The sequence below is a fragment of the Papilio xuthus genome, unplaced genomic scaffold, assembly GCF_000836235.2.
Source record: "Papilio xuthus unplaced genomic scaffold, Pxut_1.1 DF825946.1, whole genome shotgun sequence".
In the NCBI taxonomy this organism is placed as follows: domain Eukaryota; kingdom Metazoa; phylum Arthropoda; class Insecta; order Lepidoptera; family Papilionidae; genus Papilio; species Papilio xuthus.
Window position 1 is genome coordinate 678,393 of NW_013532703.1, and position 23,881 is coordinate 702,273.

The 23,881-nt window shown below is 35.0% G+C and overlaps 1 protein-coding gene across 1 annotated transcript; it reads left to right on the forward strand.

Annotated features, from left to right (window-relative positions):
• The first annotated feature begins 285 nt into the window (after positions 1-285).
• pwn (calcium-binding EGF-like domain-containing protein pawn) lies at positions 286-23,291 on the forward strand. The gene is made up of 14 exons (XM_013320197.1): positions 286-567; positions 7,711-7,901; positions 15,795-17,495; positions 17,677-17,880; positions 18,066-18,239; positions 18,624-18,801; positions 19,213-19,286; positions 19,717-19,832; positions 20,129-20,203; positions 20,782-20,898; positions 21,684-21,831; positions 22,173-22,251; positions 22,448-22,582; positions 23,156-23,291. The coding sequence occupies exons 2-14, from the start codon at positions 7,823-7,825 to the stop codon at positions 23,289-23,291; spliced, it is 3,216 nt and encodes a 1,071-aa protein (XP_013175651.1). The 5' UTR covers positions 286-567; positions 7,711-7,822.
• The last annotated feature ends 590 nt before the right edge of the window (positions 23,292-23,881 follow it).

Genomic DNA, 23,881 nt, shown 5'->3' on the forward strand with positions numbered 1-23,881 from the left:
ATTTACAAAATTACGATTTTTTTATTTTGTATTATAGTGCCTAGAGTGATATGTGTATTTTAAATTATGTTATGTGAATACAAAGAAAATAATCCTTTCAAGATGTGTAATATATGACAAAAATCATCATGTTTTAGAAAGTTGACGCGCGAAAGGAGAAAAAAGTTCCCGCTACACTACACGTATAGCTATCACTTTCTTCAGTACGACAATCATATATTTCATCTCTTTTCCTCTCAAGACTTGTGTGAAGTCTTCGAAACGCGGCAGTCCGTATCGGCCATTACTGCGCGCGCATGTTTGAACATTATAGAATTTTAGTTCGACGCTTGTATTTAAAAATTCTTATTGAGAAAAATATTTGTGATTGTTAAATGAGAATTAAATTATTTGTGTCAGACATAATTAAAATTGGTAAAATGTTTGCTTGACTGTTTTTTGTATACGGAACTCGTGTGTCAGTGGATTGTAAAATGTGAAAGTTGGTATAACGTGTAAAAAAAATTAGTGCTTGTTGCTTTTAGCATACTTTTGTGATTCAAACAGCTGATATAATAATAATTAAAGGTAAGAATTTGTACTATTTAATTAAATACAATGTCACACAAAACACTTAATTGTGTGTTAAGCTTATCAGTTATAATAAATTTTTTAAAAGTATTGATTGGTCAATTTTGAACAGATATCGATTATCGATGTTATTGTATTAAAGCCAGGCCTGGGGCTGGTTTGTTTAGTTTTTTCTGACTTGCCCCCGTTGGCCGGCCTTGATTCTACACCCCGTAAGGAAAGCGTCCGGGTTTCTTCATAGTTTTTTTTACAAACCACATCCTATATTTTTAGTATAATGAAAACGGATCTTTATAAATGCTTATACGTTGACAAAATCGGTATGAAAGATTAAGAACTAAATCGATTTTAAAGCTTTATCATCCATTTTTTTAGAATACTCCATACTTCAAAAAGGACTTAACAATATGTATGTACATATATGAGTATATAGGGCCTTTGAATGTAGTCAAATTATACTTACGATACTAATATGTTTTAACTAGAAAATAAATATTAGTTTTAAAGTTGTCATACATATATGTACACTGAGCAGCATCAAAAGGGTATAAATAAAAAAAGAAAACCTATTAAATTAATTCAAATTAAATTTACAGCGTCGTAGAAAGCAGTATGAAAACAATTAGATTCGATGATCCATAGCTTAGAAACGGTGTTGCTTCACTTGCCACCATGCATATAACCGTATATATTCACGCTAGCACGCAACTGGGTAAACGGAACCAATTGCTAAGGGAACTAAACTATATGTTTCAAATCAAAATCTAATTTTTGTAAACTTTTTAACTTGGAAAAATGCTTCATGTTGCTGTTTAGTTCCAGCACTCAAATCATTCGTCACTAAGAATACTTTTAGTGTAGAGTACATACCAAACTCGATTCTGAATGAAAAAGTAATTCTTTAGTTCTTTTGTTTACTAATCTGACTATACTTGTATGATTTCACCCAAAAAATACAGAGTAAAAAGTGGGCTGAACGCTTCCTCGCATATCAATGAATGCGTTAGCATTTTTAAAGTCTGTGGATAAAAATATCAATACCTACTGTAAAGTGATTCTTATTCATATGGAGTTTACGAAATTTTTAACCGGATTTCACTTAAAAGATTCTCGAAAGAAAAGATCTCGAACAAATATAGTTTTATTATCTATAATTTGGAAGTACAATACTTTCCTCTACTTTTTGCTTGAATTGACTACATGTAAGTTCCTATTTTTATAGCTAAATTAATTCCTGGTTTACATTAGGACAGTATTGCTTAAAATCAGCGCTGGCATACAACTGGCATGTTGTAAACATCAACTGTCGCCAGTGAGCCTAAGCGAGTACCTGTGAGGTAAGCGACTCAGTCTGTGCGGAAATAAAAAAAAAAAGTAGCCTATGAGTTCTTCCAGACTATATTCTTATATCTGTGCCAAATACAGATCCGTTGAGCCGTTCTTGACATAACTTCTTACATACATCCATCCATAGTAAGATTAGGATATTTTAAATGACAAAAATAGTTCTTCCTCTTGTTTTAACTTAATAAAAATAATAATATCTACAAATATTAAAAATATATATGTTTATTCAAACATAGTAGGAGGATGTTTTTTAAAATCCTAACTCAATGTCAAGGATTGTAAGCGAGAGTAGCCCACAAACATTGTAAAGTGGGTAACCGCGGCACTGGCACGAGATAACCCAAATATTTCCACTTCCCTGACCGGTTCTCAGACTTCGGCCGTTGTTGCATGCGGTTAAGTGTATTTCCACTGACTATGCAACAAGACCGATGCGTTTTTATGGAGTCGCATGTCTCATTACATTAAAGTGCAGAGTCCAGCGATTAGTCTCCAAGTGGAAATCAGTTTAAGATCACTATACGATATTAAATATTTTACTAATATTATAAATGCTAAAGTTTAGACGGATGTATGTTTGAAGGTATCTCCGGGAGGATTCAATGGATCTTAATGAAATTTGGTAGAGATATGGAACATAGTCTGGAAGAACACATAGGCTACTTATTAAGTTTTTTTCTAATTCCGCGCGGACGGAGTCGCGGGCGACACCTAGTTATAAATAACTATAAATACATATTCGTGACTTTACCGTAGAAAATTCGTTATGTATCCTACATTCAATAAAACAGTTAGACAAATATTGCGTAAATATTAATATATTGATCTAGATAAATTCCGTTAGTCTGCTTTTACGATTCATATAGGAATTTCTTGTGTCAACATGCTTACTGTAAAGCCCAAATTCCACTGAGTTTCCACTACTAAACTCCCGTAGAAAAACATGTTGTGATCTTTGTTTTTTTACACAATATGTTTTCGAACTAATGTTGTGGTAGTGAAATAAATGAATATAAAATAATATATAGAAAAATAAAATTTCTCTAGAAGTACAGTCAGCTTCATAAATAATACAACATTTATAAACCTTAATGTGCACTGGGGACGCTCTCTCCCTTACTACGGGGACATAGGAGTTTAAATCAAGTAAGTCAAACCTTAATACTTGTATACTTCGATTTGTAAAATATATAATATATTCATATGTCCGTCCGTATGTTTCAGACCATACATGTCATTGACGGATAAGTGTATACGTATTTTTGTACTCAAAGCCTTATACAAGTATTTAAAGCTGTCTTTATGTATATGCAGCTGACTGTACATCCAATTACGATAGCACTATCACTGTAATAGTTTTCACTTTAAATGCAAAGGGAATACATATGCGGGCTCAGGTTTTATTTACTATAATAAGAGAATTGTTTACTTGCACTTTTTACATAAAAATATTTTTATTTTTTTGTTTAGGTTTCATAACATATACGTATAGTAAGATCCACGTTACTACTAAGTTTTACTTATTAAAATCTCTGTATAAATCATATATTTATCTATATTTGTCATATCAAAGATTTTGTACAGATATTTTGGGCTCAGAAACCAACGCTTAATTGGCTAACTTATAAAAACTTATAAAAATTCAGTAAAGTAACAACATGAGAATTTTGTCCTTTTAATTTATTTTCCGCCCGCAACAAATATCTCGTACGTCATTTTGTTATGTAATAGTTGAGCACTGAGTGATTCACTGAACGTTGCACAATTTGAACGATGGACGAGTTACGTCCTTCCGATTACTTTATAATCCGGTTTATTTTATTTTTATTTACAATATGTCCTGGCAGCAACAACAAACGCAACAAGATCGTTGAAACATATCCACCACCCTTTTCCTTTAATCATATTAGAGAATGATCTGAAGTGTAAGGGGATTAAAATTTGGTCTCCGGTGCATAACACTCTTCAGGCGGAGTATGCTCGTCATTTGTGTAGTCGTGGTATTGCACCTGTCAAGTGGAATATTCGTAAAGCAGTGCTTCTACGGACTCTATCCTTAAATATGCTCATAAATGAATCTTGATAAGGTAATAACAACAAAATAATTCAAAAGTTGTGTTACAAAAGCGAATTACTAAAGATGTTCAAAACAAAAGCGTAGCGACAGACAATTAGCTCGTACAGTGGTAGAGCGTCACAACTCGCGAGCAGCACTTGCGCAAGACAACTATTGCAACTCGGCCGGATCTCTGATTCATGCTTAATAGCACCGTGCTACATCGCAGCCGCAGATCCGCTTCTAACAATGACGACTCGAGTTAGTGTCGACACTGTTGTGTGATAACGAATCAAATGACGATGATGTATGAAAAATGAAGATATTCAACTTATGTACACAGGTCAACACGAACCACATTGTTTTCCACGATTTGGTGTGTCTAGGTATCAAGTATCACTCTGACTCTGTCTAGCTCGTATCCCACAAGGTGGTGGATTTTCCAATCAGTCCCTTCCACTTCACTCTGTCCTCGACATCTTCATCTGAGTCAAGGTATCAAGTCTAGTTTGACTAAAATTAGGATAACGCTATCGTACACCTCTTACTCCTTACTAATACAATAAATGTGAATGTTTGGAGGGGTCGATGGATGTTTGTTATCTCCATCTGAAGGTATCTCCAGGACGAATGCATGAATCTCGCTGACTTTCTTCTTAGATGTAGAACATACACATGGACTACTAATTAACTTTTTTTTTAATTCCGTGCGGACGGCGTCGCAAGCGACAGCTAGTTTCAGATAGTTCAATTTACTGTCTTAAAGTATTGTCAGTGAAGCCTCACGGACATATTTAAAGACGACACGTAAGCATCAATAAACAAGGCGGGTTGTTAGTCGATAGCTCAGCGCGGATGGTATGTAGGTCACCACCTGTCGTACCGTTAACGCATGTCCGTGTCTACACTCGTACGTATACGCCGTGAAGATATTACTCATTTTTGTATTTTTCTCTCATGTACTTGATATTGATATATTAAGGTAACGTAGTACTTTAAAAAAGAAGAACATTAACTATAATTAACCTAAACTTAACTATAACTAAAATATAAGTGAAGTGATATTGAATGAGTACAGTAATTAGCAGGCTTAACTAGATTATACGCTCTCTTTTACATTATATTAACTGTTAAAGTAAATAATTTATTATCTTAAACAGTTTAAAATGTCTATTATAAAGATTTAATAGTAAGCCGAAAATTAACTATGTAGAATAAAATAATTGTTTTTCTCGTAATCGATATTATCTCGATTTCTTAAATTTATGTCATAAAGTCAGCGTATATCTTCGTCCTTCAAATAGACCTATCTTTCGTCAATCAAATAAGGTCACTTTACCCCTATCACTATACGTCTTCTCTTTATATCATTTAAATATAACTCTCATACTATATAGCTCTGTGTATACTGTTTGTAATATACACAGAGTTAATGTCATATACATAATGGATGACCCCATAGGTGTTACCTCTATAACTCTATAATGCAACGTAGGATCTAGGCCAGCATTCCAGGACAGTTTGAGCAAACATTGGGCACACACGCCAACGTTTGATCAAGCCACCGTTACTGTACGCTCGAACTGCCACGTGAATTAACAATTACTTAGGTATTCGTATATAGCTACTAGATGTGGCACGACTCGCGAATATGTGTCCTTTATACTTTGCATTTTAACTGTAGGCCGCTTCTATTATTACAAGGTGTAAATACAAATTTATATGTACCATATCCAAAGAAAAAATAATTTTAGTTTATACCACCTTACAGACGGCGTCAAGCCTATCCTAAAGATACTTTAGGATAGGCGAGACGCGCTGGGTTGGTTAAAGTTCTTCGTAAATTTAAAGCTTAAAGCCAAATAAAAAAAATGTAAAATTTATTAATATTATAAATGCGAAAGTTTACATGGATGGATGGATGTTTGTTATAACGTACATATCTCCAGAACAGATCAAGCTCTCTCGGATCTCGATTAAATTTGTCATGGATATATAACATAGTCTGGAGGAACACACAGACTACTAATTTCGTTTTTTTTTAACTCCGCGCTGTCGAAGTCGCGGGCGGCAGTTAGTATCATTATAAAGTTACATAATATCTGTTAAGTTTCATTAATAAATTAGAACTTTCTTATGTTATTAGTGAAAATAAAATTTCTCTTACTTTACTTTCTTGCTATTGACTTGCATATTTTTATATTATGTAACGTGGCTGAACATTTTAATGGTTTCCTTCCCCAAATATGTCGCAGCGAGCTCGCGGTCGATCCCTACTTGCTTACTCACAGGTCCTTTTTTATTCTAAGTTTGTACTCTAACTGGGTTATTGCATTAAGTTTCTGGCCGAATAACAGATTACAAAAAAAAACTATAATAATAGAAATCATAGTAAAAATGTATACTTAAACGTCTTTTAAACTCGCCACATATTTTCATGTGGTTACTACTATACTATAATACATTAATCGTAAGTAGATCTATCACGAAGCCCTAATTAGCTAGCTTTCAGAAAAGTACCGACAGTCGAGCCGTTTTATGTATGGATGAAGACAGACAGAATTTTACAAATTGGATAAATAGTAAACGATGGGATGTTCGGCGACTATCGTAGTCTTTGATAGACGTTTTTTGACCCTATGATTGCTTTATACAGGATTCTTATGTACACAAATATTATGTACACTTACCACATCCTATATTTTATATGGCAGTCAGTTTTCTATAGATATATTTGGTCACGCCAAATACATTTCAATGCGGTTGTGACTGTTATGTGTTTATTATTCAATATTAGTCTCTGACATCGTTACCGATAAGTACAGTCAGACTTCAGATATCGTATAGTATATTTTAATAAGAACTATAATTTAGCACGTATGTATATTGTTATGAATATTTTTCGACCGAATTGCATTGTGAACGTCAGATGACACTTCACCTAAATGGGTACCTTGACGGTACAGTTGGGCATGTTGCTGGTGTTACACCTTTAAAGATGTAAATGTTTGTAAATTTTATAACCATATCTTATTCCATAGTATTCCATCAGGGGTATAGATCAGGTAAACCCACATTCGTTTAAACTTCGACATGACAATATGTATTTGTAAAAGAAGTGGCGAAATCTATTGTAATTTGTAACTGTATTACCGCGAATGAAGGTGACTGTACGTCTCTTCACGTTACGTTTTTGCATGATAACATGTTAGTAGGTCAAACCACAGTAGCTACTGATAATTTTTAACTTACGTAGTTTAACGTGAATGTTGGTTCGTTTTTTGTATAGTTTACCTGCAGATTTTGTATAAGAATGACAATAAAATTGACTAAATTAAACTTCAAATATATTAAGTGTTTATGTTCAAATTAACAAAAAATAATGAAATATTACCAAAAAACTTTAAGAATTAATGCATGATTTGCAAGATTTTCTAAACGACTCGTTGAAGTCTTTTGTACTGGTTGGAAGGTAATTGCTGTTTGTATAATGTTATAGTAAACTAACTGTTTAGTTTACAATTGGCAAAATGCCATTGTATTCCTCGCAATAAACTAATGATCTTATTAGACAAAATCAATCTAAGACCAATTGAGGAAAAGTACGATTGAGAAGATACGATAAACCCTTAATACAAAAATGACACTCAGTAATTTTACGTCTTTCGTCAGAGATTATCTTTCTTTTAATTTTTACAAAGTTGCATACATTTTTAACATATTTTTCATTGTTACAGATAACAACAAATGTGATCTTACGTGAATAAAATTCGGATAGTTTTTTGTGTAAGTAATGTGGAGTGGTACGGATGGACGTCAGTGAACTGTCAAGTTTGCCGCCAAAACAAAATGGCCGCTAGGGGGCGATGGCGGACGCGCTGCCGGCTCTGCGCAGCGCTGTTCGCGATACTCATACAAGTTGTTAATGGTGAGTTGTTATTTTTGTAACATGTTACATCTTATCGTATAACATATTATGTTACATGTGACAATTGATCTATTTTGTACTGCAATAATGTTTTAATGTAGTTTCTTTCGATTTGAATTTAGCTTAAATTTATTTAAATTTTGCACATTTTCTTATCTATGTTACAATATCGTAAAAGTCAAAGAAACGACTATATTAGGATAAAAATTACGGACATTAATTCTACAAATAAGAGTAACTTAACATTACCTTCAAAAGATCGTTATAAAAACGATTAACTTATTACTTAAGTAGGCTATAGAGGTTGTTATTGAAGGTGCAATGTAGTTTGTGGGACGCGCATCACTTACCTTACACTGCTTGCCATTATTACTTACTTAAGTTTTTGCATCAAGTTAATGTTGTTATTATTGATAATAATAAACACTAAGGCTTAACCCAATAATCGTTCTTATGCGTTTCTGCTTATCTAAGTTATTTTTTTAAATAATTTGTTTCGCAATCTTTTTTTATCTTAAAGCCCGATCGATACAAATAATAAAAAAATATTAGGGATTGTTTATTATGTTCAGTCGTAAATGTACAAGAAATTATCTAAAGACATGAAGCGAGTACTATATACATCTTGTTTTAAAATTGTACCTCTACCAGTTTTCGATAAAAACAAAGTAATTTTACATCAATGTTCCCAATAGTAGAGTATAATTTTTACTTATGTAATTTTCTCTAGATATATTACATCAGCCACAACACGGTACAAGAAATGTTAACAAAAAACTATCAAATGAAGAATTAACAAAGCATTTCGGTTCCTCTTACTCCGACACAAATAATGTCGATAAGGCCAGTGACACACAACGTGTAAAATACATCACAATTACTATTGTGTATTTCAATGGATTGAAATATACTGTTCAGTTATCAAGATGAAGAATAGAATTTTCTGCTAGCGAAGTACTTATATGTATATTTAATTGTATGATGATAAAGTTATGTTTGTATTTGTTACATATTATGTATGTAACTGCCGCACTAAGATAGATTATACTAAATCTAGAGGCCACCTTACTCTAAACGGACCGTTTATATCACCGTTAAACGTTTCTGAGTACAGAATTAAGTTATGTTTACTAAGCACAGCCTACTAATAGTAAATATAAGTCAAATTTAATCTAAATGTATCATTCGCGTTATTAGTATATTATGAAATTTACTAAAGTTAAAAAAGCCACTTTATGACGTCATACTTGTTCGGTGTATCGCTACCTTAATGCGTGTCAATTTTCTCGAGCTGTTTAGAGTCGTGAGACGGTCTCAAGGACTCGGGGTCGTTCCCCCATCGCCTACAGATCGCCAAATTCTTACATTAGCTTATAAAAACTTTTTATATCATTATTGATGGTATGAAAAAGCTATTACGGACATCCGTATTATGTGTACGAGTTACGATTCATTTAAAATGTAAAAAGATACGTATTATGTTTATAGTATAAATAAATTGTTTTTTTTTTTAATAAATCGAATTGCAAGACACAATTTTGTTTTTCCGGTCACATAAATAGCAAAGAGATAATGACATTTTTGGATTACAAAATTTGAAGTAATATAAATATCCAACCTATTAAATACAAGTCGTAATTATTCTATAAGGCTGCCGTACACGGTCAGCTTCAAGCAATCGATTGCCATCCGTGTATGTTTAGCCTTTAGACTTTATAACTTGTCGCAACAAAATATCAAATAATACTCATATAGTTTATATTAGTCATTGTATATTACACTCAATTAGTAAGGCAACAATTCGGTTAGACAAAAACGAAAGCCTTCGTGATCCGAGGTGAAAGTAAACCACGGTACAGGCTTCGCTTGTCTCGTAGGGATACTTAGAGAAAGACAGATAATATATCTATTTCACTGCGCTTAACACGTATGTTGATCATCCTTGTCCATTCTTATAGAAAAAAACCTGAGATATTAATAATGTACAGTCAGCTACATAAATAAATATACATATACATAGCTTCAGAAACTTGTATACGCCTTTGGTTTTAAAAATATATATCCGCGTATCCGCCATTATGCTTCCAACTATGAATAGTTGCTGTTGGCGAATACTTAATTATGTTTAATAAGTAAGTAAATTCTGAAATTTTGGAAATGTATAAATATTTATGCAGCTGACTGTACAAGTGTCTCAGTAATGAGAACCCATCATTACATACATCTCATCATAGCTGCTTCACACAATTGTACTACATAAATGACTATTGCAGTATACTTGTAGGAATGAGAACAATTTTCGAACACAATTATAATTCGTCTTGGCTCTTGACACACATTTCCTCCGAAAATGCAAGGTTTTGAAATGTTTATTTGTATTAGAAGATTCAACTAGTTACTCATACCAGGAATAGTTTATTTTTAAGAATATTTATAAAATACTAACATTATAGCATTTTAATCTAGACTAGCGGTCGCCCGACTTCGTCCGCGCAGAATAAATAAATAAACAAGTAGCAATACGCTCGTGTGCATCAGCTTCCTTCCCGTCAAAATCGAGATTTTTATTCTCGATTCAAATAAATTGGCTTTATTTAATAACAGACACTCCAATTTTATTAATATGTGTAGATTAATAAACCCACAGTTCCTAAAGGGACTGTGTCTTAAATAAAGATTTTTCTTAATAAATTGACACTTAAGTATCCAAAGGTATGTTGTGTAAAATAACGGAGGAACCCAAATAGCTAACAGCCGCGCCTAGACCTGTCCGCGGCCATCGGTTAACAGTTACAGTATACTTTCGATAACTGTCCCCATGCAGCTTATGACTTAAGTATCGTCATCAGCTGATTATACGTCCCTACTGAGGAGCTCGGAACCTACCCTAAGTTGGGATGACTAGGCCATAGTCAATATCGCTGGCCCAGTGCGGGTTGACTTCACACATATCTTTGAATTTCTTCTTTGAACTTACGACTTAAGTAAGTGTAAATCTAATGACTACAATCTTTAAAATTGCCTTAACCATTTAGGATACGAGTCACAATAGAACTAAATTACTGTAGGCTTACACTCCCGAAACACCCAAAACGCCCTTGTTTGCTATTTACATAATGTAATGTACTAGCGATCGACATCTAACTATATGTTACATGTTTTGTGTTTTGTTTAGATAAATATAAATATATAATATAAATAAATGTATACGAAATAGGCATTTACAAAATAGCTGAGTCATCTACAGCCCTCAATACCTTAACATGTTTGATGTAGATATAATTGGTAGCCATTTTAGAAGCTTTTTATGAGGTCATTGACCTCAATCGCCGTGCGACGTGTGTTAAGAATGAATTTTAAAGATCACGTTCCATTCGATACTATTTTAATGACGTATTAAAAAATCATTAATAAGTTCCAAAATAATTTTCAATATTAACACAAATATATATTTATTCAGACATTGATTGTCTAGATTATAGTGGAAATCTATTTATTTAATTTATTATTGTGGCTCGTCCAGTTCTAGAATGCGGATTAACTTCTTTGAATTTCTTCTCCGATATGCCGGTTGCATCACAATGATTTCCTCCATCGTAAGAACGTCGGATTAATCATGAAATATTATATTATTAAGATTAGTTTATTGAATATTATACTTAGATTTATACTTTCCCCGGTCTCTGAGAGTATGTAAATTGCATTTCATAATAAAATCAATGTAGAAAGTATGCAGCATAATATTAAGCTTTCCAGCTAACTTCTAAGGTCATTAACCTGGACAATTTCTAATCAACTTTTTGCAGTTGTCATCTTATATTGCTTATTTGTATAAATCGACGACAAAGTTGTCAAATACTGTTATCAAAAAAAAACTGTCATGTCAATGACGTGGCAATCTTTGGTACCACGGAATCATTCTGAGTCGCTGACAAGAGGTTATTTACGGAAATTTGTACTTCAATTTTGATCCTCAGAATGGATGTAAGGAGCTTATAGATGGTAATCTAAAAGTTGGTTTCGTCTGTAATTATATTGTTTTCCCTGTTTTGGCAAACAGAATGAAAGGGACGACTATATGCAATACAAATATCATGTCAGTAGAGGTAACAATTTCCACTTATAAAAATATGGAATAGTTTAATGGCCGTCTTAGGAGAATGACGTTTGTTTGTTTACAATACCAAGACGCTCTTAAGGTACGTGTCCATTGTCCAACACCGGACGAACCGCACGCACGGCCCGCAACGGATTTCAGTTTGCTTTATAGCGATGCGTCTATCATCCGTGCCGCCTGCATCAAGACAAAGCAAAATCGTTTAATCCGTGCGTGCGGTGCGTTGCAGACCAATGGATGCGTACCTTTATTAGGAACCACGTATTTCATTATTAATGACAATTGAATAGGAGATAATAGGATTACTAAATGAATAATGGCCGTCCAGTCAAGGTGTGATAAACAGTTAATGACTCATAACAATTGATGTTGAGTCTATGATCCTTTTGTATCTGTACCTTTATCCTTTATATCCATTATTTATCAATAATAGACAAAGCTCATTGCTTGTACAATGAAACACGGGTTGTGGAACTATACTGACTAGACTAGCACAGGCAAATATTTACTTGTCTAGAAAACATGAGTTAAAAGGTATCATTCTTGGTCTTGTTATAATACTAATATTATAAATGCTAAAGTTTTTATGGATGAATGGATGGATGTTTGTTTTAAAGTCTCGATTGATGTCGATGAAATTTGGCATACATATAGAACATAGTCGGAAGAACACATAGGCTACTTATTAAGTTATTTTTTAAGTCGGGACGGAATCGCGGGCGACAACTAGTTGAATCATAACACTAGTTCAAATAATTTTATATCAGCTCTATACTCTCAGCATATAACTTTTTCTTAATGTTAATTTATACACCGAGAGAAGTACATATGCATATGAATATTCAAGTAGTCTATATACTTAATAACAAAACTAACCTCAATATATGTTTATCACGAATCTACTGCATTCTATAGAATGGGGCCACATCGCAGCAATCAACTGAACAGGTGTCTTTACTATTCAACATTATACAAGCAGTCAACACAACTAGTTTTCAACCTTTCGATATGACAAAAGTAGGACTTTAAAAACTTGATTGCAACTGGATTTTGGAAATGTCATCGTTTTAATAATATCAACACTGTGGACAATCTAACCGTTGAACTCCACTGTTGTGATAGCTGTATTTATACGTATTCTAGTATCAGTTTTGTTAAAGAGAAACGATTGTACATTGTTTACAAAGTTTTAAAGAATATTTATTATTAATACAAATAAAGCTAAATATAATAAACTAGCTGTCGTCCGCTACTCCATCTACGAGAATAAGTAGTCTATGTGTCCTTCTGAACTATGTTCTACATCTATGCCAAATTTCAGCGAGTTCCGTTTACCAGTTAGTAGTACAAACAAACAAATCAATCTTATCATTCGCATGTTGTAATTATATGTAATCCTGACGGTATGAGTTTGATTCCATGGAAGATGGGTCGGTTGCTGGTTTGGGATGCAACCTGTTCAGACACGCTGCCCCTTCCCTATCTACATGGAACCAACAACAGAGCGGGTGCGGCTTGTGAAGCGGCGGAAAATGCTAAAGCAAGCAAATACAGGGGTCTAGGCTCCGAATATGATTTTGTCCCATTCGGCGTCGAGACCCTTGGTACGTGGGGTGATAGCGCTTTAAGGCTTTTTAAGGAAATATCAAAAAAGTTAATCGACATCACATGGTACCGAAGAGCTGGCAGTTACCTCGGACAAAGAATTAGTATAGCTATTCAAAGGGAGAACGCTGCCAGTATCTTCGGAACCTTGCCTAAAGGGTCTCCTTTTAATAATATATTTTAGTTAATTATTCGTTTGTACCATTTTATTTAATATCATAGATTTAAGACTTCAGATAGTTATTATATCTCATATTAAATTCATGGCACAAAAAAAATCGTTATGTAACATAGATTTGTAAATTAGCAACAAATATAATAAACATGATATTATGATCGTAACTTATATAACACTTTTTTAGTATAGAAAGTCTTCAAAACTACCGAAATGCGACTTTCACCATATAGGGCATAAACTGGTTGTTAACATTTCCATATTGTGTTAATTTTATATTATACAAGAAATTATATGATCTAACGATAATTATAATAATACGATTTCCCTTTGCGCAACATTATCTTTATCAAGATCGAGACAAAGATATTGGTAAATTGGGAGAAAGGTTTTTAGGGTTCCGTACCTCATAGGAAAAAAACGGAACCCTTATAGAACCCTTCTTATATGCTAAAACCATAACAAGGAAATTAGATGTGATTCAGTTATTAACGAAATTCTATGTTCATTCTTTAACATTTATATTTTGTTGTTTTATCACAGTCGTAACAATATTATAAAATACATAAGCCTTTTTTAGGGTTCCGTAACTCATAGGAAAAAAACGGAACCCTTATAGGAACACTTTGTTATCCGTCCGTCTGTCTGTTAAGACCCTTTTTCTCAAAAAACGCGTGAAGGTATCAAGCAGGAATTTATTTGGTATAAGGTTGGTGGAACCTTCGTAAAATACCCTGCATTTTGGGTAAAAGACAGGGTAATGACTTAAAACAGCTAGGGTACGATTGTCAGTGTCCCGGCATCTCCAATGCAAAGCCTAGTATATCTTAAAGTAATTGGTAACCTTGGTAAAATTATTAATAATACAACTTTAAATTACTTGAATATTCACCGGCTCGAGTATTTCGGCATTTCTCTTTACACACGTTGGAATAGAAACCTCCATCTTCCGATACTTAACGTCGCTCGACCGTGACGGAGAAACAGTACGTACGGTAGCACAACCAGTATACGCTACTTTTGTACCATATACTCTAGTGATGGAGTCTCTACTTAGTGGGCGGGTGTACATGATGACTTGAACTTTTTTGTTATTTCAAGTTACGTTTTGGTACCCAGCTGTCGGTGGTAATGGAATTTAATTGTTAATTTTGATGAAAAAAATCAGATAGATTTGTTTATTGTGATAAATTGACAATCTATGTTAAGAATATATCTAAATTTGTTACAGTATAAAGTGGCAAACGTGCAATTGAATTCGCCAAAAAAGCAAAGCAATCGTTGCCCATGTATTTGCCGCATTCTTCCTATAATCGTGAGAGGATGGGACGCATAAACAGAGGATATTAATTCATCCTACGCGTCCCCTTCTATGCTAAATCTAACTCATATTCTCATCTCTTCCGAGGAAGGCGAACAGGACTTCAATTAGGCTTCTAGCACGTAGAAAATGTATCTAGAGGTATAGAAATTACACATACTAATTTTAGACAATAATCATTTAAATAATAATACTACCCACAGTTAACAGTCACTCATATGTGCTAGTGAAAGTGACGAGTAATTTGATTATCAGTCGCAATGTGTTCTGTTACGTGCAGCAGTCCTATTGTTCCCTTTACAGTACCGTACACTTGTCTGGCGTTATGTCACACGTCAAATTATGTCACACGGAGCTCGCATTATGTCTGTTAACACTGTTAAGTTCGTGGAACGAGCTGCAAGAACTAGTAATAGCTTATTTTCAGTTAGTTGCACCGGAACCAGACATGTCTGGGATTGGAACAGTAATTTTCTTGAGAATTTCAAGTCGCAACTGTTATAAGCGGATTCTCTTTATGGATGTTTATTTCGTATTTTAAATAGATTCTAGACCCAAGTAAATTTGTTCATTTTACTGAAGATGATATTCTTCTACATAATAATAACTTAGGGCCTGGTTCTTTAAGAATGTCAATAAGTTTTAAATAAAATGTATATCATTTATTTGTTTCAGGTTATGAACAAACATACACAATATCACAACTATCACCAAAGTCTGAAATCAACGAAAAATTAAATCTAGACGACGTATTACGAACAACAAACACAGAAAACTTAGCTTTTAGGATAGAACCTAGTGCCAAATTTGATGTAGAACTAGAATCGGAACTAGAAAAAATTGTGGATGGAGAGGAAGAAGTAGATAATCATTTCATAGTAGCGAGATCCGCCGATCCGAATGACAGAGAATCAAGGTCTATTAATATGGAAGAAATACCCACATCGAATCACAATGAAATCGACAACGAGTTAGAACTTCATAATAAGAGAAAGTACTATGACATTACACCAACGAAAACTCTAGTATTTTTACACGATCAAGATGAGGAAATGTTCGTATCCTCTGAAGGATTTGGTGATAAACTTAATTTTAAGTTTCCGGGGGAAGCCAAAAGGGTCCCGAAGGGGCGCGCACTCGCTCCTACGGGGCCCAAAGTACGGCCGTCTGCAGTGCAACCGATTTTTGCGACAGCTACCCATAGAGAACAAGGCCGACAAAATTCAGAGATTCAAAATATAATTACAGGAATTGTTAAATTATTAAACGGAAATGTTAACGTTCAAGCGAATACCCAGCTGCTAAATGGCAGACCGGGGCGACCGATGGCTTCTAGAATAAACAACCGTGGACCGCCTAAAATATCGGACGTTCCCCCTTTGCCGGATCTCGAACAAAACGTATCACCTCCAGCATTCGCATTCCATCCAACACCTCCTCCCTACCCTTTCGATCGTCCGCCATATCATGGTGTCAATTTACCTGAGCAAATTGTTCCACCAATGACTTCTCATCGACCAGGGTATCGTCGACCGTCGCCTCCTTGGCTGAGACCTCGGCCATGGCCACCTCATAGGAGACCGAACCCTAGTATGCAAATATACAAACCCACTCCACCTCCTCCACCGATTGATATCCCTAACATAGATTATGGTGATCCTGAAGAAGTAGTAAATGAAAATGAAAGTGGTCATTTAGAAAATAATATACACCACGAAGATAAGGAAACGATTCCTCAAAACGTACCAGAAACAAATACGCCAGAAGTTGATGAAGAAATTCAATTTGCCTCAGAAGATACGACAACTTCTACTACAACAACTACAACTTCAACAACAACAACCACAACAACAACAACTGAACCAACAACTACTACAACATCTACAACGACAACGACAACAACTGAGAAACCGACTGAGAAAACGACGACGACCGAGAAACAAACTGAACCCCCAACACAACCTCCAACGCAACCGCCAACCACAAAACCGCCACCAACACAACCTCCCACACATCCACCAACGCAACCACCGAAAGAGAAATTTCGTACAACCACTGAGAAGCCCACAACGGAGAAACCATTTATTAACAAACCAGAAAAAGATAAGGAAAAAGATGCACAACTCAATAATAAAAAGGATAATCAAACCAAAGATAAACAAAAAGTTGTAGAAGAAAAACCAATCAAGAATTCGAAGAATCAAACCGCAGCGGAGCATTTTATACAATCATCTATATCGGACGTGAGTTCAACAACCAGCTCGTTACTTTCACCCACACCTACCGAAGGTCTCGTAAGTCATGTTCCTGCAGTTATAGAGCCGAGTATTAATGAAGACATCAAATCATCCTCGATCAATTCACAACCGCTGCCACGTAAGTAAAACTGCCATTTTTATACAATACTAGCAGCCCAAGACTCCGTCCGCGCGAAATTAAAAAAAACTTTCTTTGGATCGTTATTTACTTAATACAGTTAATAAATTTCGAGGCATGTGACAAAGCTAGAGCTAAATGTTAAAAGTAACGGCTCTTTAAGGTAGTTTTCCTCTTTCAGCTTCTCAAGGTATACCATACCACCCTTACCGGCCTAGACCTGGCATAGTTCTGGATGATCCTGATTTCAAGCCACACGGTTCACGGTACAGACCTGAAGCTTCTGTGATCACAGCACACGAGCCCCAGCTACCGGGATATGGAGAAATATTCGATGTTACAGTCTCTGCTATACAAGGACCGGGCGAGAAAGGAGGTGCCTCTGGTAAGATTAGTTCTATAGACCAAATACATTTTTGTATTGAATTCCCAATCGCTATTCAATATTCTTCAAGATAAAGCTGACTCGATCGTCTTTTGCCATTAAATTTGAATTTCATTTTTTAAATAAAACAACAGCACAAAGGTTCTACTAAACAATAAACTAAAAATCTACATTCTTTTTTCCAGTTCACATCCAGAATGTGCACGCCGCAGCGAATGATCCTGATGACATCATAGTCTCCGCTGCCGGGTCCCAAGGTTTCGTGTCAATCGATGGCAAGAGGACGTACCTCAATTTGTTCGATTCCAGTACAGCTAGTATACAGCCCACCAAAGTGCAAGCTGGACCACATCATACACGTGAGTTATTAGGTGATAGTTTATATTATTAATCATTTCTTCCTATTGTTATATTGTGCTATTGAATTCTTCAATAGTGATGCTAGTGCAATTATTTGTAGAAAAAGTAAAATTAGCAATATTTTATTTATTGTAATTTCAGGATTTTGTTGACTTTATAAAATCCTGTGCTACCTTCTTCAAACATTTTTAGTTCAATTTCTACGAGAATGTTAACTTTGCATCCTCTTACCGTTGGTTTCTGAGAGCATAGAGTTTCTGTATAAAATATCAACGATAACAATATGTTTTAAACCGGAATTTCGACCTCAGAAACTCACGGTAACTCTTTCTTCATTATTTACAAGAACACTAGCGACAGTATCTCATAGTTTACTTTTGTAGCACCACCACCACAGTCGCCGCAACCAGCATTGGGAGCAGCAATTGGAACCGGTGTGGCCATCCCAGCTGACGACGTGCCTTCACCCCCGCCACGCCGCAATCCGGCGCACCCCCCTCATCTCCCACACGCACCACACACCCGCCCCCAAACGTACCGCAGACCACAACCCACTGTGAGGTGAGCAAAAGACATCTGAATCAGATCCTAAATTTAACATCAATTTAAACTTAAATTTCAATAAAATTTTCTTTGTATGAATAAAAAATTTGAATTACTTATTATTACTGTAAATTATTAAAGTTTTATAACACTAAAAACCTACGTAATGGTGAAGTCACACAGACATATGAGAAGCAAAAAAAAACTAGTTTCTCCGTGAGCTGGAAACTGAATTATCATGACATTAAATTATTTCTGCTTTTCATTCAATGACGTCATTATATATTTAAATGTACATCATCTCTATACATAACATCTTTCAGTTACACTACTACAAGTTTTTACTTTCTAAAATTCTTAAAAATTGATAAGTAAAGGGATTGATTGTGGTCTACTTATTAAATGCATTTGAATATTGCTCGTGAATAGGATAGACACGTGTATTGTTGGTGACGACTCAACTTGCGATCAGGCTCAGAACGAGAAGTGCAGGACTGAGTCAGGTAAGACAAAAATATATTATGATTCTTATAAAGACTGTCATAGCGTTTAATATTGATAAGTGACATTACTTTTCATGTTTTCTATGTATATCACAATATTATGAAAAATTTCAATCTCTTCATCAGCTCACTATCAGTCACATCAGTCCCCACCGAAGGGTTAGGTTAGGTTAGCCTACCCTTAGTTAGGGGTGACTAAGGCCATATTCAACACTGGCTTGTTCAATTCTTTGAATTCCTTCGCTGATGTGTCGAGATTGCATCACGATGTTTTCCTTCACCGTAAAAACTTCGGATAAATTCAATCGGTTAAATTTCTTTAAATTTGAAAACGCTATGGTTATTATACCATGAATTTTTCCTTTCTCTCTTATTAATAATACTTGATTTAATGTGGTTTGGATTTTATTGTATTTGATTTAATTCGCAGGTATTTCCAGTTGTCAATGCAGGCCGGGGTACGCTCGGCGCACACACAGAGATCCTTGCCGGCGTGTTGTATCCCTGTTACTCAATTTGAGGGTAGACAGACTTTATGATAGAAAGGTAATTTATATTTAAAAGTATTTAAGATTAAATATTAGACCCAATCTTTCTAACATCAAATACTTTATCTGCGCCATTTAAATTACTACTAGCCGTCGCTCGCTTTGCAGTTCGTGCGTAATTAAACCAAAACTTAATAAGTAGCCTATATGTTCTTCCAGACTATGTTCTACATATATGCTAGATTTCAGCAAGATCAATTCAGTCGTTCTGGAGATATCTTATAACATCCATCCATTCAAATATGCGCATTTATAATATTAGTAAGATGTAAATTCCATACGACTATATTCCAGGTGGCCTGGGATAATAAATTAGCAGACAAAGATTCAGAACCGTATCAGCAATTAAGCTACGAAGCGGTTAGAGCGGTAAGTTATTTCAACAGATATAAAACATTCCTTGGATTTTCATTGTCAAAAACATGTATAACAACATAATGACACAATCATGTGTTTAAATTTTACCTCTATAAATATTTGTTTTATAGCACTACTAGAAGTCGCCCTCGACTCCGTCCACGCGGAATTAAAACAAACTTAATAGCCTATGTGTTCTTCTAGATCAGTCTTTCCCAAAGTGTGCGATAACGCCCCCTTGTGAGCGCTGCAGGTCTCAAGTTGCGGGTTATAGTAAAAGTTTCCTTTACAATTCTCCGTTAATATACATATATAGGTCACAATAATTAATTAATTTAATTTGAAGTTATAGTGGTTTTTTAATTTATTCTCAAAGTGGGCAGTAGACAAAATTAGTTTGGGAACCACTGTTCTAGACTATATGACTCTAGACCACTGTTCTATATGAGTGCCAAATTTTATCAAAATTTTTGTCCAGCCGTTCTAGAAATAACTTCTTACAAACTTTCATCCATCCAAACATTCGCATTTATAATATAAGTAAGATATAATAAGATTCCTGAGTTGTACAAAAAATGGTGTTTTTTTAGATCGACTCTGCGTTCTCTATGACACCTTTCTCTGATGACTTTGTGAGCGGTTCCGTGAATTCCATCCATCAAGGTGATCCACTCAATCAGGGAGTCTTCGTTAATTATACTGTTTTGGTAAGCTTTATTTAACTACCTATCGCCCGCGATGCCGTCCGTGCAAAATTCTAATATGTAGCATATGTGTTCTTCCAGACTATGTTCTACATGTATGCCAAATTTCATCAAGATCCGTTCAAACAAACATCCATCCATCTAAACATTCGCATTTATAATATTAGTAAGAAGTATTATTATTGACCTTTAACTTAGGGTAGGCTGCGAGCCCCTCGGTGGGGACGTATAGCGAGCTGGTGACGATGATGATGATGAAGATTATTAACTTAACTTAAGTTAACTTTCATGAGACGTTATTAAATTGTTAATCAATTTAACGGCTAACAAGTTTATATGAAAAAATTTCTGAACGATTGAAAGTAACGAGTTTTTAGATTATTTGACTAATCCTGTATAGGTAAATTGCAAGGGTAATTGTAGCATTCGTTGCGTTATATTTGGCTAGTTCACGTACCGACACGTGCTACCGGTCCAAAGGTCTAACATCGACTGACGTCCCCCTCTCTCCGGCATGTAATAAAGAAAATGCATACGAAGTACCAAACATGCCGGGAGTAGTAAAAAGAAACATCTTGAATTAAATTCAACACACTTTATTTTTTTTTCATTACCAGTATATACAGTAATAGAAATATTCAAATATCATAGCGGCTCGGAACATTGCGCTAGTCGCGGTACAGAACACAATTTTAGGTGTAGCCAAATATTTGACTTTGAGCCGCCAAGATATTTGAAAAGACCTGTCGCTTATTTTTTTTTGTAATAGTCTCAAATAATTTGTATAGATGCAAGAAACAGCGGAGACGCTCCGTTCAGCAGTGGCAACAGATATACAGAAGCACTTGCTGGGGGTCATCCGACGTCGGTCCAACAATGTGGGGGCTTCAGCTCTGTGGGTGGACAGTCCTGCCGGCAGCGTGTTGCCGCTTGCAGGTAATTTCCTCTGGCAGTAGCCCGTGACTTCGTCGGCGTACAATAAATTAGCCTATACTCTTGCATCCATCAGCTAACTTCCCGTCATAGGTCCAGCCGTTCCGGAGATTACCCAGGATGCGGCATTGCCGACAGACATACAGTCAAAGAGATTTATAAAAAAATTAAGTTCTAGTTATCAGTTAAGCTAAAAACAAAATATGTATTGAAATACGATTTTATTCAATACCACATACAGACATTCCAATTTTATATATATATATATGTAGCTGGTAGTTATTAATTATGCGTTTTTTTTCGCATTTAATATAATAATATAATTAATGTATTATTATTTCCAGATGTGGATGAATGCGCTTCATCGGACCTAAACGACTGTCACCAGCTCGCCGCCTGCACCAACACGTGGGGCGCCTTCAAGTACGTCATTTACCGTTGATTTCTGAGACCAAAATCTCTATATAAACATCTCATCACTGTCATATTTGACAAAAAAGAGATATATTTTACACGGAGATTTTGATTTCAGAAACCCACCCACAAGTTGGAATTCAATCATTGGACCATTCATTTTAATCTCTATATTCATTAATTGAACGATTCATTCACTCAACAGATGTAAGTGTCCGGACACAACACTGGACGCGGCGGAGGGGTCAGGTCGCGCTGGTCGCGAGTGCCGCGCCTGCTCCGCCTCGCACTGCAGCGACCGCGGTGTCTGTAGATATGCTAACGGACAGCCGTACTGCAGGTATTATATATACATTTTCTCATACCTAACAAAATACACTAAAACTCTAAAATACCAAAATATATCTGGCAAAATACTTTCGTTCTCACATTAGTTACACTTAATCTCACGATTTTCACTAAATAACTTACCTCACTTAGAGTTAAAGATTGTGATGGCTTTGATCAGAAATCAAGGAAATGTTCTAATGGGGAGAAACTGAGTGCTCTATAGGTAGCGCTAGCGTCATCTCTCAATGTTTTTGTACTTCATTCTAGCAAATAAAAAAAACTTTTCTTTATTATTTCCAAAAAAAATCTTAGAAATAATTAATTATTATTGATTTTTTTATAAGAACGGATCTCGCTGAAAGGCCTAGATTTAGAACAGTCTAGAAGAACTTACAATCTACTTATTAAGTTTTTTTTTTATAATTTCGCGTAGAAAGATTCGCTGGCGACAGCGATAAAAAAGTTAGTGCTTAAACTCTCGATGGTGCTGCCATCTAGTGGGCAAAATATTTTTTTTCTTCCATTCACATAGTTTTTCTTTAATTATTTAGTTCCAGTGACTAATATCGGTGTATATGTGTAGTTGTACATCTGGGTACTACGGGTCAACATGCGAGGTGGACGGAGAAGTGGTAGGAGTTGCAGTTGGTGCATCTCTCGCCGCTGCACTGGTCATAGCTCTCACACTCGCCGCACTTCTGTCCTGGAGGTTAGTATAGACAGGCTTAAAGCGTGGTATTTTGTGCCTATTCAGTTTCCGCCATGACAGTACTGTAGCTGTTCAGATTCAAACTAATATTGAGATATAACTGCCAGTAACTTTTAAGATGGATCGAAGCTAAAGCAATGACCTATCTATAATATATAGAGGTCAGTAGTAATTCAGAATTAGCTAACAAATCTGTCAAAATGGCGATGTATTTTCCGTTCTATTTAAAAAAAACAACAAATATGTAAAACAATTGCTATAAAGGTGTCACGAAAGTTGAAATTGACAGTAGTGACGTCACCACCATAAGAATACCACAGTAATTTTATAATATTCACAATCCTATGATGTCATGAGTATGTCATTTTAGTGTTATAATTGTGTAATAAATACTTTAATGAGAAATACATATAAAAAAATAAACTCAGTCTAATTGTCTGTATGAAATTTAAGAGAATAAAGTATGAACACTTTGATTGTATTAGCAGAATACAGTGTATATTAGGAGAATACGGTGTATATTAGGAGAATACAGTGTATATTAGGAGAATACAATATATATTAGTAGAATACAGTGTATATTAGGAGAATACAATATAT